Below are 13,540 nucleotides of genomic sequence, written 5' to 3'. Positions count from 1 at the left end.
AAAACACCCCGAAATCCGGAGGATATACCGACGCAAATAAATCCGGAGGATATCAAACGAGTCTACATAAACAACTCGTTGGTTATTTCTGTTCCTATCTGCAAGCCCCGCAACAAACCCCAAAACAAAAAGGTCACACCAAAACCACCAAACCACTCCCAACCCGAGCCAAAAACCCCAACCCTGATCATCCGATGGCGTCCGGCGAGGTCCCGGCGGCGGCGCCACCCGCAGCGGCGGAGAAGATTCGTGTAGTCGGTGCGTGGGCCGGCCCCCTGGAGGTGGAATTGGGCGCCTGGACGGTGCCGATGCTGCGGGCGGAGGTGGCGCGGCGGGCCGGGGACGTCGAGCCCGAACGCATCGGCCTCATCTTCGGCGGCCGCGTGCTCAAGGACGACCCCGCCACCTCGCTGCAGCAGGCAGGACTCAAGAGCAACTCCAAGGTGCTCTCCAACCTCGCCTCCCCCGATCGCGGCAAGGCCATCGCCGCCGAGGCCGCGGCGGCGGCGGCCGAGGAGGAGCACGCCGCTAGGCTCGTCAGGCTCTGGTGAGAATCGATTCGAGCTCTCGATCCTCTCCGTTAGAATCCTGATGGCCTTTTTGGATTTCGAGATTTCTGTTCCCCTGTTTCCGGCGGAAAAAAATTGCAGTCTTTGCAGCAGGATTTCACTTCTCTATCTAAAATTGGGGACCCTGATGTTACTGTCCTGTTACAAATTCTCAACTGCGGAACCATAAGCAAAATCCCACTGTCCCTGCTTAGGGCATTGACTCTCGTGGCAAGTCAAGTATACCCTAGTCAATAGGGTTTGCTTCCACAGTGAGGTGGCACATATTATTGTTAATTCGATCATGATTTACCCTTGACTAGCACATTCTATTTCTCCGTAATCGACCACAATGTGCAGTTCGCCATTCAGAAAATTTTGAGATTCAGTAAACGAAGAAAATTAGGTGTACTACATAGAACTCCTACTGAAGCTGAAGGGATTTTATGTAGCTGTGTTCCTAGATTGAATATGGGGATCGTGTGTACTGAATTAGGTTCAGCCCTAAGTTACCTCGAATCCTGCAGGAACTGACATGTGCTGAACTCAATTTCCAATTTTATGGTTTGTAGGGAAGCTGCAAAATCATTGTCTCAAAGGCATTCAGATGGTTCCTTCCCTGAAGAAGATTTCAATCTGGATCTTGAGGATCAGAGTGGACAGAAAGTGATGTTTGGATCTACAGATGATATCAAGTAATATATTAATTCAATAACTAGGGCTTTAATTATATGATTTGTACTAATTAACTCATCTTGTATGACCCTATCTTATCTCTAGGGCTCTGAAGATGGCTCTGATGCTTCACCAAAAAGCCAAAATTCTTATCAAGAAGGACAATTATAAGGAGGCACTGGATGTGTTGATGATGGCCGAGGTATTGCTTCCTTATGTGATTTTTTTCCTAGTGTGAGAAGCATGTGAAGCTTTTAAATAGCTGGATACTGACCCATACCTTCTATTGTGTTTACCAGGAAGCCTTTTCGCTTTGTGACCCTAAACTCATTGAGGTAACTTGAACCATGAGATTATCTGTTACCTGTGTCAAACAGAGTACTGCAAGTATTTTTCTTACACTCCATTCATTCTGCAGAGGGTTGATAATGTGCCAATGCTTCAGCTGGATATAGTCTGGTGTTATTTTATGCTTCGTGAAGTATCACGGTTAGAAGTTGCAGGGGCTCGCCTAAATAAAGCGAGGTTAGGATTTGAACGTTCCCATGGTAAAGATTCCACTCGCTTCAGGTTACTCCAGGCTGCTCGTCATGCAGATCTTGCTATGTAAGACTCTGTCTTTACCTCTCTCTTTTACTATATGGTTGTTTGGAGAGATAGTGTGATTGAGAAATTGAGGACTAATCGGTACACGTAGAAAGAAAAAAGAACTGAAAAGTTACAGGAGGCGCTCACAGTAAAATCAACTGGCGACTCCCACAATGTGTCATTCTGGATGTGATGTACATCTCTGTTTGATCTTTCTGGATTTTCATTAACAAAAGCTTTACTCTTATAACTTGTTCTAGTGGTGGCTCTCCAAGAGTTAGACCTGTCGAGCATTCTAACTTTGACTTCCATTGTTTCCTGATGTATGATTTTTTTTTTGCATGTATTGTAGCTATGTAAGGCTGGAGCTGTTGGAAGGAGTGGTAGCATATTATAATGGTCATACTGAAAAGGCACGCGACTCTCTCAGTTCGGCACAGTCTAAATTCATGCAGGTATATATGCTGGCTGTCATTATTTTGTAGCTTATTGAATAGTACTCTGCACGTTAACCTTAGTACCACAGCATGAGCTGTTCATAAATGTCAGCTTTAATTTTTTTTGCTAAATACATGAATCTTAGCTGCAAGTACCAGATGAAGCTATGACGATGTTAATGGAAATGGGTTACGAGGAACGCTCTTCAAAAAGAGCACTAAAGATGACTGGCTATGATATTCAAGCTTCTGTCGCTCTCTTATGTGAGGAGCGTGAAAAGAAAATTCTTAGGAGGAAGCAGGACCAAGAGACACAAAGAGAGATCTTGTAAGCTTCTCATCAAGAGGCTTTGTTTCTCTTCTATGTATCCTTTTCCTTGTTAGCTGATTTGTGCACATTTTGTTTGTTGTTATCCCAGGGAACAAATGAAATATGGTAAAACTCCCATGAACAAGGGAGTTGATATGCAGAAGTTGAAAAGCTTGACTACTATTGGGTAAGAGTGTTTTGATCTTATTATATTAATTGGAAGTATTTTATTACTCCCCTACATCACATAATATAAGAGGTTATTACAACCAATTTAGGAGCATATTGGTTGTAATAACAATAACATCCTATATTATTGGACGGGGGCAGCACTAGATGTGGATTATACAACTGTGCTTTGGTATCAATGTTTCAGTTTCACACTAGGTTGTACAGACTCTTTACCCTTTCCAGTGAAAGGATTTAAGTCCAAAGTAGAGGCTCACAGTCAGCTAGTACCATGTAAAAATAATAAAAGAACGCTTTTAATAGGCCACCACAAGTCCACAATAGCGAGCACCAAGAACAACCTAAAAATCCAAAGTTTTATTTACCACATTGTCAAAAACTCATCTTAAATTAATTCACAATCAGCTTAAAATACATATTTCTTAGAGAAAAATGTTAGTGATGAAGGAATACTTATAAGTTATGATTTTGTTTTACTTTTTTTTGTAGGAGCACAATGTTAGAATGAATGTAAACCTACCAATTTTGTGCAAATAAAAAGTAAATGCACCAGGGCCTTAAAACAACTAGAAATATTATTTTTGTGTAGCACATAAATAGATTTATTTTGCACCATTTTTTGCAGATTCACACTAAATACAACAATACACATATACACATTTTGTCAGAACTTTTGAAAACATGGAACTGAGCATTCTTAACAGTGAGCGCTGCATGCGCATGTGCACCAATAGATTTCCATTTTATGAACCAATCTATGGAAACTAGACTGGGACACCTATTTTGAGCTACCCACACATTATCATTTAGAGAAGTATAGTTCAGTATCTCTTTATTTGTCTTGTGGAGATGGGGTTGCAGGAAACTTTATATCATGATTCATGAGAAATCTGCTCTTGACATGATATTTCTTTTTGTTGTGTTCAGGAAATAAAGAAACAAATGTGTATTTACCTTCCTGTTACATGTTAGATTACAGATACTTAGCAACAATGTCCAATATAAGCAAAATAAATTGTAGCCACTTGTGCATGGCGGCAGCAAAACTATTATTATTATATTACCACGTTTGTCATGATATTCGTTCTATTTGTAACCGGTTAGTTTGTTTCAATTTTCAAGGTTTGAGAAGTATCTTGCTGCAGAGGCACTCCGCATAAATGAAAATGATGCTGAAAAAGCATTAGATCTTTTGACAGATCCCGAGAAGAACTGTGTCCTACAAGTATGTGTTATTTTCTTGCTCCTATGCTAGAAAGATGCTCTGCAGTTGTTAACACATATATTTTCATTTTCACTGTAGAGTAAAATTCAGTCAAGGAGGAAACGACCATCTCATGGTACGTATGGATAGAAGTCATTCGTCGTTGCTCTTTGAAAAATTGTGTGGCTGCAAATACAATGGACTTACTTACACCCCACTTTGTTCCCTTTTTCCTGTTAGTTTTGGGTGCAGGATCATCAAGAGCAAGGGGCACTGCCGCTGTGACTGCTTCAGGGGTGGTTAACCCTCCGTCACTTGTCCCAGATTTGAATGCTACTGAAGGAGATCAGGAACAGCTAGTGAATAATGAAGAAGATTTGAACGTTGCTGATGGCGATCAGGAGCAGTTAGTGAATAATGAAGAAGCTGTGAACAACAATGGAGAAGCTGGGAACGACAATGGAGAAGCTGTGAACGACAATGGAGAAGCTGGGAACCATGATGAAGCGATGATCGATGAAGCAGATGTGAACGAGGAAGAAGCAAGTGCAAGCCATGATCAACGTCCAAACCGGGATGTAGTGATGGAAAATGAGCTCGCCAACGAGCTGACCGGGGATGCCCTGGATGACTATGACATTGATGTTGGCAACGAAGGTCAGGCTATAGCAGAGTACTTGAGCTTGCTGGAGTCTGCTGCTAGCTCTTGATGTGCAAAGATATGCATCTTGAAACTTAAAAGCTTAAGGTGTGAGAACATAGCGTAGCCTCAAACTGAGAGTTTGATTACTTGGTAGAAGTTCACTTTGTACATATGAATATGGATGCTACTTTTGTGAGTGACTCCCGGAAACTCATAACCGTAGTGGTGGAAGAAATTTCTCATCGCAGCTCATTATTTTGTGTGCGAGTTCTCCTGTGCATATTAAATCTGTAGAAAATTTTAGGGATGAATGTCACTGCATATTTTTCATGAGTTGCAAAATGTTACACCCATCCTTTGTTATCTCTAGTTGGCAAATGAGATTTTCAGAACCACATTCTTTGTTGGGGATATTCGTTTCAGATTCATGGAAGTTTTCATACCACATTGCTCACAACTTTTGAAACCGTATCCGTATTGCAACCATCAGTAAGAGAACGAGCAATGTGTTCTTGTTTGAAGAATGGCATAACATTTTGATAAATAGTTCGAGATAGTTACACAATGTACCACTAATTGCTCTAGCTGGCATGATATTTTTGGATCCACGTTCTCTGTTGTCAATATATGTTCAGATTCATGTTTTTGTACCACATTAATTCGTCATGTTTTTTTTTTTTTTTTTTTTTTTTTTTTTGCGGGTGATTCGTCATGACTTTGGACATCATAGTGCAAAACCATGAGTAAAAATGGCATTACATTTGGATAAATAGTTACACAACGTACAATGACAGTTTCCATAGGATGTGGATATACAAATCTTACAAGATGGATATCAAACCAAATGATGGGAATGGTAATAAATAAAATAAATGTACTAAATGAACAACCCGGAAGCAAGTGGCTTCATCGACCAAACAACAACCTTAATAGTTTCAAACTTGTGGGTGGCTTGACTATGCAGTGGATGCATGCGTAGGTACGTGGGGGTGGGAAGGATGGCTTAGGCGCATTTGTAGCCCGGCGGGACGGCGCAGCCGCAGTCGTTGACGAGCAGGCTGAGCGCGAGCGGCACGTAGAGGGAGAGGTCGAGCACCTTGGCCTTGATGGCGGTGCAGAGGCACGCCGCGGCGGTGAGGCCGGCGACGCCCTGCACGAGCGCGCAGCACTTGACCTTGCTGTCGCCGATGTGCACCTCGTTTCCGAGAATGCTGAGGCACACGCCTAGCTTGAGCGTGTCGATGGGGCAGGTGTCGGAGGACGGCGTGGGGCTAGGAGTGGGCGTGGGCGGAGTCGGCGCGGGCGTCGGGGGAGACGGCGTGGGCGTCGGGGGAGAAGGCGGGCAGGCCTTGCGTCCGCCGTGGCGCTTGGGAGAGGGGCTCCCGCCGCCGATGATGGGAGTGACGATGCCCACGATGCCGCCGACTGTGGGGACGGCACCACCGACGGTGCCGACGACCGGAGAGACGGTGCCGACGACGCCGCCGACTGTAGGGACGGCGCCGGTGACGGTGCCTACGACCGGAGAGACCATGCCGCCGACGGCGCCCACGACGGGAGTCACCATGCCGCCGACTTTGCCGACGACCGGAGATGCGACGCCGCCTACGGTAGGGACGGCTCCAGTGACGGTGCCGACGGCCGGAGAGGCGACGCCGCCGACGGTGCCGACGACACCGCCGACTGTAGGGACGGCGCCGGTGACGGTGCCGACGACCGGAGAGACGGTGCCGACAATGCCGCCGACGGACGGGATGGTGGTGCCGGTGCCGCCGGACGGGGTGGTGCACGAGGCGGAGCCGCACGCCAGCGCCATGGGGGAGGAGAAGGCGAGCATGGCGAGCACCAGCAGCGCCGAGACCTTGGTGGACTCCATTGCTTCGAGCTTACTACGTGAGTCCGCTACGTGCTGTGCTGTGTTCTGTGGCAGGAGGTCTCCGATCGAGCGTGTTATATAGGCGGGCGAGCTCGGGGGCGTGGCCCACTGGCATGGGATGCGGGCATGGGTATCATTGCGCGCGCGCCATTGGTGTGCGGTGGCAATGGCATGCGGCCGGCCGGTCACGTGGAGGCGCTGTGACGGTGGGGGATCGCCATTGCTGGCCGCCTTGGCGCGACGCCGAAGCCGCCAAAATAGGCGCGGCGGCGTGTGACTCGCGCTTGGCTGCGTCCGCCGGGGAAGAATGATTGCGGTGCTAGCGCGACGATCCCCTACCTTAGCTGCTTCCTGGATTGGCCTAGAATTAGGGGCTAGATTTGTGTGGTGTACGAGCGTAATCTCGGTACTGTGTTCGTCGTCGCGGCTTGGTTCAGTTCAACCTGTCTGTCTTTTCAGCAAGAACAAGGCAGCAGAAACGTCGGGTGAAATTGAACTGCGCATGAAAAAAAAATCGTGGTTTCGTTGCAGTTGAGAGCGGAGCGGGAGTAGCTTACGAAATCATCCTTCTGATCCAATCCTGCGTGTGCATCGATGAGAATATTGTGACATGCCTTGCTAACATGCAGAGTTTGCCAGTTGGGCGTCCATGTCTGCTTCAGAAAGAAAAGCTGTATCTCTTCAGTGTTACGTTTGGAGCTGTCCGATGGTCCAATCATCTCGATCTCGACTCTAGTCTCTAGCTGATGCAATCGTGGACGTTCAGTTCTAAGGACATGCTGCCTAACTTCAATCCCTATGTCTCTCCGTCACTTCATACCTTCAGGTATATACTGTTGTCTGATAGCCACAGCCTCACAGGCACAATCAGAGATCTCGACATTCAGGTACCGGCGAGTTATCAAGGGCAAGGCTAATGCATGTTATCTTTCGGATATGCAATTCATATCGCGTACCACAGCTACTTTTAGAGCATGTACAATGGAGTGATGTTAGCTTTCTCTTACACTTGTCACGTTGTATTTTGCTTAGTTGGCGGAGAGAGAATGAAGGAAGAGAAGACTGTTTTCTCTTAGCTAAGCGATAATCTCTTATGAAATAAGAGAAGGCTATTTTTTCCATTGTATGACATGTCTTCCCTTAGACACATAATTTCCTACTAAAAATAATTAATTATGATTTATTGCAAGGGACGACAATAAGAGATAATGCATTGTATCCATTATATTTATCATCCTCTCTAAATGACATGGACTACTAAGAGAAGGTGTGCCTTCTCTACCATTGTACATGCCCTTATCCGTGAGATGAGATGTCTCCCTTAGAGCGTGTTTGGGTACTCGTGAAGTCGTTTCTAGCTTCCATGGATGCAAAAATCAGCAGTCTGGTTGCGAACCATTATTCTCGTTCTTGCTTAGCATGATGTTCAAAACAGTCTCTAGCCTGTCCTCTGAGAAAAGCTCGGTTCCACCATAGCAGGCAGCCGCTGCTCCACCTTAGCAGGCGGTGGGTCTCCTAGATTTGCGGCACCAGCAAGTCCCCTTTATCTCTAGCAATCTCTTTTTCCGTCGTCTCCGTCTCCGATATCTTGACACCACCTTCAACCAAGCTGTAAGCACCTATAACCCACTTGCACCCCATCTTTAATTATGTATCTTCTTTAATGTGTTCAAACTTTAGGCCGATTAAGCTATTACTTACGCGGAATGAAATATTTAGGTCAAGCATTTGAAGCTTTTTCATTAACACGACCGCTTTCATAGCTGCGATTCAGGCATGGATGCTTCTCATCCGCCAGAGAGCGCGTCACAAATCACAACTATAGACCCTCCATCACCCATGGTCCAATGTTTGAGCACGACATAGAACGTATAAAAATTCTGAACTACATCTACAATAACAACGATGTAGAAACTATCAACATGCTTAGGATGGGCATAGCCACATTTAACCACCTTGTGCATAATTTACGGGAAAGGGGGTTGCTTCAAGATACTATCAACATCTGTATTGAGAAGAAAGTGGTAATGTTCCTCCATATTTTTGGACATAATCAAAGATTTTGAGTGATTCACAACACATGGAAGAGGTGAACTGAGGCAATATCTTGTTACTTTAGGCAAGTCATGTATGCTATCAGAGAGCTCCAAGGAGAGATGATCAAGCCGACATTTGCTCGCATCCCCACGAAATCAAGGATATCTACCAATGGTTTCCATATTTTGAGGTGAGAAATTATGTCTTGTTGTGAAATGCAAGGTTGTACTGCAGTGATACCTACCAATTTTTTCATGTTCATGTTAAGATTGTGTTGGGGAGATCGACAATACTCATGTGACTACTAGAGTGCCAAGAAGTATGGCTCATGCATACAAGGGGAGAAAGCACTACAACAGTCAAAATATGTTTGACGTTGTTGATTTTGATATGAAATTTACATATGTGTTAGCTGGATGGGAAGGTTCAGCTCATAATGCATACATTCTTGCTGATAGCTTGGAGAGACCACATGGCCTATAATTCACCAAGGGTAACTTTTACCTAGCTGTTGCTAGATATGCTTATCGCCCTGGAAATCTCCCACCCTTCAGGTCAACAAGGTACCATCTGAATGAGTTCCCTGCAAAGTTCTTCCCCAAGAATGGCCATGCACTTTTCAATCTGAGACACTCTAGCCTTAGAGTGACGACCGAAAGGGAATTCAATTCCCTGAAGAACAGGTTTAAGATCCTCGATCAGATGCCATTCCATCTTTTCCCCACACAAGTTAAGCTAGTTCTTGCATGTTGCATTCTGCACAACTGGGTTTTGGGGTGGGGTGTTGAAGAGTTCTACCCGGATGAGAATGATGTGAGGACTGGTGATTTTGATGTTGGCCATGGTGTCGGTGCTGCTGATAACGAGTCCTGGAAGAACAAGAGGCAGAAGTGGGCTAATGCTATGTGGGCTAACAGAGGCAACATCAGGATCTAAAGAGGAGGAAGTGAATAACTAAAGAATAGAAATTGAAAGTGCATGGAGCCCCCATGTGTGGTTTTGGTAATTAATGGCAATTTCTATGGACTGATGTTTGCATTGAGTTACAATTGTAGGATTTGTCCATAGGCAATGATTGAACCATATGTTGACTTCAAGGTTGCAAGAAGGAGAACATGAAGAAGATCAAGTTACAAGCATGTCTTGAAGAAGAAGATTGACTGAGCTCTCATGTGTATCTTCAAGATATCAACAAGAGGAAGAAAGAAGAAACGTTGTGCAAGTTCAAAATGAGCCACTCGAAGAGATCATATGCTTGAAGCTTTCCATCCATATGGGATATGTGAAGATGCGCCGAACAAGAAGAAGCTCTCCCATAGTGGATTGGGGGGGGGGGAGAGCAATCCGCAAGACTTCATCAAGCAAGCACTTTCAAGAAAGACGTTCCATCTTGGTGCGGTCAAGATCGGCATCATCGAGCGCGCTCAACTGGAATGCTCAAGGTTAAGGTTTGTTCCTCATAGGGTTTCTTTCTCATCGGTATCGTGGTTTAGTTGGAAGACCGGTTTATAGGTTAGTTACCGTACTATGAACATGGCTCTCGAGTGAGTAACTCGGTCATATTGTTCAGAGAGAGCTCAAACCTTTGGATCTTTGCATAATCTTTCTTGGTTGTTATTTGGGTCTATCCATATGTTGTTACACATCTTGTGCTTATTCTCATGACAAGCTCTAGTTCATGAAAAACGGATTCCACATGAAATACTTGTTGCATTTTCGATATTGGAGTTTTTTCTGTACTTCATATTGAGAGGTTTCATCTCTAAATTCATAGAAAATCTTCCCTACTTGTTCTTAATATTTCCATTCTTTGTGGGGTAGATATTGTCATCATCTTTCCAACAAAATTGGTTTCACCCAAATCTAACTCAAGTTGTTGTCATTTCGATGTTGGAGGTTTTATCGGCCTTTTTTAGATAGGTTAAAATATTTCATCATTTAGTTTTACCCTCCCTTGTTGGACTATGATGGTTCTCTGCATGATCTTGTAGAGCTCGTTTCTAGTTTGAAACAAGCCCAAGATTATCAAAATCGGAGTCGGGATGCTCAAGTTATGCCCTTTTTGGGTTTGTTCCTGCAGTACCGCCGGAGTGGTCCAGCTAGGCCCGGAAGGTCTGGCCACGACCGGACCAGTCCATCCCGTTGGTCCGGAGAGATTTCAGTGTGCACGAAAAATTGTGCCCGGATTGGTCCGGCCAACCAGAGTCGTCTAACCATGGCTGAAAGGTCCGGTTGTGGCCTTGCGGGCTGTTTTTGGGCCCCGTTCCGATGGTTAGATTCCATTTTTGGGGTATAAATAGACCCTTCTCCCCTGGGTCATGAGCTCCCCCACTCTCTCTACTCCATTGTTGACTTTGAGAAGCTTCATCTCCCTCTAATCTCTCCATGATTCTTGCTCATATTTGAGGAAAAGAGAGAGAGGAGATCTAGATCTTCAATCCCGCCAATCAATTTCCCTCTTTGTGAGGGAATCCCTAGATCTTGTTCTTGGAGAGAAATTTGGTGTTCCTCCTCCTATTTTTTCTTCCTCTCTTTCCCCCCAATAGCTTTAGTAGCTTTATTGGAATTTGAAAGTGAAGGATATCAACATCTTTGTGGTGTTCTTGACATTGCATTAGGTGCACCGGTTTGACTTCTCCGTGTGATACATTGAGGTGAAAGTTCGTGAGATATCTATTAGAAAGCTTGTTCCCAGAGCTTGTTTCTCTTAGGTATTTTGACCGTAGATGGCTTAGTGATCTTTGTGGTATTTTTGGGGCCTCCAATTAAGTTTTGAAGATTCCTCAAGTGTGAGGCCTTGGTGGCGGTTTCTTGGGAGCCTCGAAACAAGCTTTGTGCGGGTTCAGTGACCACCCTCAATATTCCATAGTGGAGCATGGATTAACTTTTGGTGGGAAGGTGCTAGGAGAATACACTGAGGCCTTCGTGGTGTTTGGGGAGCATTGTGCCTCTACACTGCTTCAACAGAGAGTAGCACTCGCACGAGTGTGAACTTCGGGATACATCATCGTCTCCGCGTCACCTCGGTTATTCATGTACCCAAGCTCTTTACTTATGCACTATACTTTGTGATAGCCTTCGATCTTGAAGTTATATATCTTGCTATCAAATAGTTGCTTGTCTTGCTTAGCTTCAGTTTTTAGTGCACGTAGGTAAACCCTAGTTATATAGGTTTTGTGATTGACAAGTTAAACCGTAGTTTTGTTTCGCATTTGTTAATCCAACATCGTAAACGTTTTAAACTTCCTATTCACCCCCACTAGGCGCCATCCATTTCCTTTCAGAAGTGAAGAAAATAACTGATGAGGAAACACCATTTCATTGTGTTCTGCGAACTCCTTTATGTGTGTGTAAGTAGTACTTGTGGTAAAGTCTTATTCGATAGTATCTAGGTAATATGTCGACGAACTGCTATTTGCTAGTAGATAGGGATAAACAACGTTAATTTGGTGTTGCCTATTAGTTCGATATGCTGCCTGCCCGTTAGTTCATAGTAGTATGTGCTAATGCCATTACTTGTGAGAAGTGGTTACCACAACATCTCAACGTATGAAACCAAACAACCAAAATTTTCATCCCCTACACAGAAATTAAATATGTTGGAAGCCAAACAAAGTGCACAGATGGGTAAAATTTGTTTTGTTATCAACCAAACTAAATGCACAATTTGGACTTGGCCCAGTGAATCATGGATCTAGTGACAAGATCTCCCCGGATGTAGAAAAAGGTTGCGAGTATTGAAACACACCCTTAGATGCCGAGTTGGCCTGTTGAGTCGGGTACTTGGGTGTCCAAGTATGCTTCAGTAAGAAAAGATGTATATATCCATATCGTCTCATGTTTGGTGTTGTCCAATATTCCAACCTTCCTTCTGTGGTATAAAGGGGTCCCTCCAAAGAGGTATTTTTGTGTGGTTGATCCTCCAAAATCGTGTATAGGTAGCGTACCGCCTTCCTCATCGTGGATGCCCTAATTACGGTCTTTGTGAACTATGCAAGCGGGAGCCAGAGAATGTGGCACACCTCATGTTCAGTTGTACATACCACCTTCGTATTTCAAGATGCATCAAGGAGTGGAATGGCTTGGGAGGATTGTGTTTTGGAGCCTCCTTTTGCTCCTTGTATTGTGAACCCTTAATCTCTTCTTGATCAATGAAATAGGTAAAACTTTTGCCTCATATGAAAAAAACAAGATCAAAGGAACATCTGCTGGGAAGTTCGATCTCAAAACCTCGATCACCTTCAAGCCATCTACAACGGAGGCCCGCAAATGAACATATTCTACACACTGCTGGCCATGCGGCCTAAAGGAGAGTTCCAACAGCGACATGCAAAAGGACCAAGCCCCATCGATCGGTCCGTTTCGGCACATTCCTAGCCCAACTTTGGTCTGACTTTGTGGTCGAATAGATAGCCCACATGTCCACTTTGCATGGCCGCGTTGTGTGGCTATTTTTTCCGCCTCGGATCCTCCAGCCAGCCACACTCCCCATCCGCTCTCATCCAGCCTCCGCCTCCTGCACAACCCTGCTCTATTTTAATCCATGGAGGCCATGACGTCCCCCTCCTTACCTGACATCGTACCCGACATCGCGCCCACAGATCATTCCGATGTGGCCACTGCTCTGGTTGGCTGCCGCGATTCCCCAATAAAGGTCATTGTGCCCGGTTTGGTCAAGCCAAAGAAGGAGGTAATGCCGGAGGAGTAGGCGGAGGAGTCGAGGAAGTGTACTATGTTAGAGACAACGTCAAGAACATGCTTTCCGTTGCGGCCCAAGAAAGGGCCAATGTAGTGGCATATGTCGCCCAAGTTCAAGCCTGCGCTAACGCCGAGCCCATGGTCTCCCAAGTTCTGCTCATGATCAATGGTCAGACGCTGACCAACGCCCTAGAGACGAGCTCGCACTCATTTGTGAACAAGCCCCAACGCTCGTTAGGACATACATTGGCGCCGTCTGATACGTCCCAAACGTATCTATAATTTCTGATGCTCCATGCTTGTTTTGTTACAATTCTTATATGTTTTATGTGCAC

General features: G+C 45.0%; 2 protein-coding genes and 1 pseudogene across 2 annotated transcripts; 2 read left to right on the top strand and 1 right to left on the bottom strand.

Annotated features, from left to right (window-relative positions):
* Window positions 1-216: 216 nt before the first annotated feature.
* Window positions 217-4,846, top strand: LOC124679083 (NEDD8 ultimate buster 1-like; the record flags this gene model as incomplete). The annotated part of the gene is given in 11 exon segments (XM_047214911.1): window positions 217-547; window positions 1,121-1,243; window positions 1,329-1,425; window positions 1,523-1,558; window positions 1,642-1,829; window positions 2,164-2,266; window positions 2,395-2,576; window positions 2,668-2,745; window positions 3,870-3,972; window positions 4,051-4,087; window positions 4,192-4,846. Coding segments are annotated over 11 exon segments (1,748 nt in total), but the record flags the coding sequence as incomplete, so codon positions are not given.
* Window positions 4,847-5,386: 540 nt separating this feature from the next.
* LOC124669897 (elastin-like) lies at window positions 5,387-6,470 on the bottom strand. Its single transcript, XM_047206432.1, has one exon. The coding sequence runs from the start codon at window positions 6,468-6,470 to the stop codon at window positions 5,598-5,600; it is 873 nt and encodes a 290-aa protein (XP_047062388.1). The 3' UTR covers window positions 5,387-5,597.
* Window positions 6,471-7,119: 649 nt separating this feature from the next.
* On the top strand, window positions 7,120-9,443 carry LOC124671236 (annotated as a pseudogene).
* Window positions 9,444-13,540: the final 4,097 nt, after the last annotated feature.

This window comes from Lolium rigidum, chromosome 7 (assembly GCF_022539505.1).
Source record: "Lolium rigidum isolate FL_2022 chromosome 7, APGP_CSIRO_Lrig_0.1, whole genome shotgun sequence".
Classification (NCBI taxonomy): domain Eukaryota; kingdom Viridiplantae; phylum Streptophyta; class Magnoliopsida; order Poales; family Poaceae; genus Lolium; species Lolium rigidum.
The sequence above is the reverse complement of the archived record's forward strand: the minus strand, read 5'-3'. Positions and strand labels throughout refer to the sequence as shown.

Coding starts and splice junctions, on each gene's coding strand:
- LOC124669897 (XM_047206432.1), bottom strand. CDS start 6,470: ATGGAGTCCACCAAGGTCTCGGCGCTGCTGGTGCTCGCCATGCTCGCC.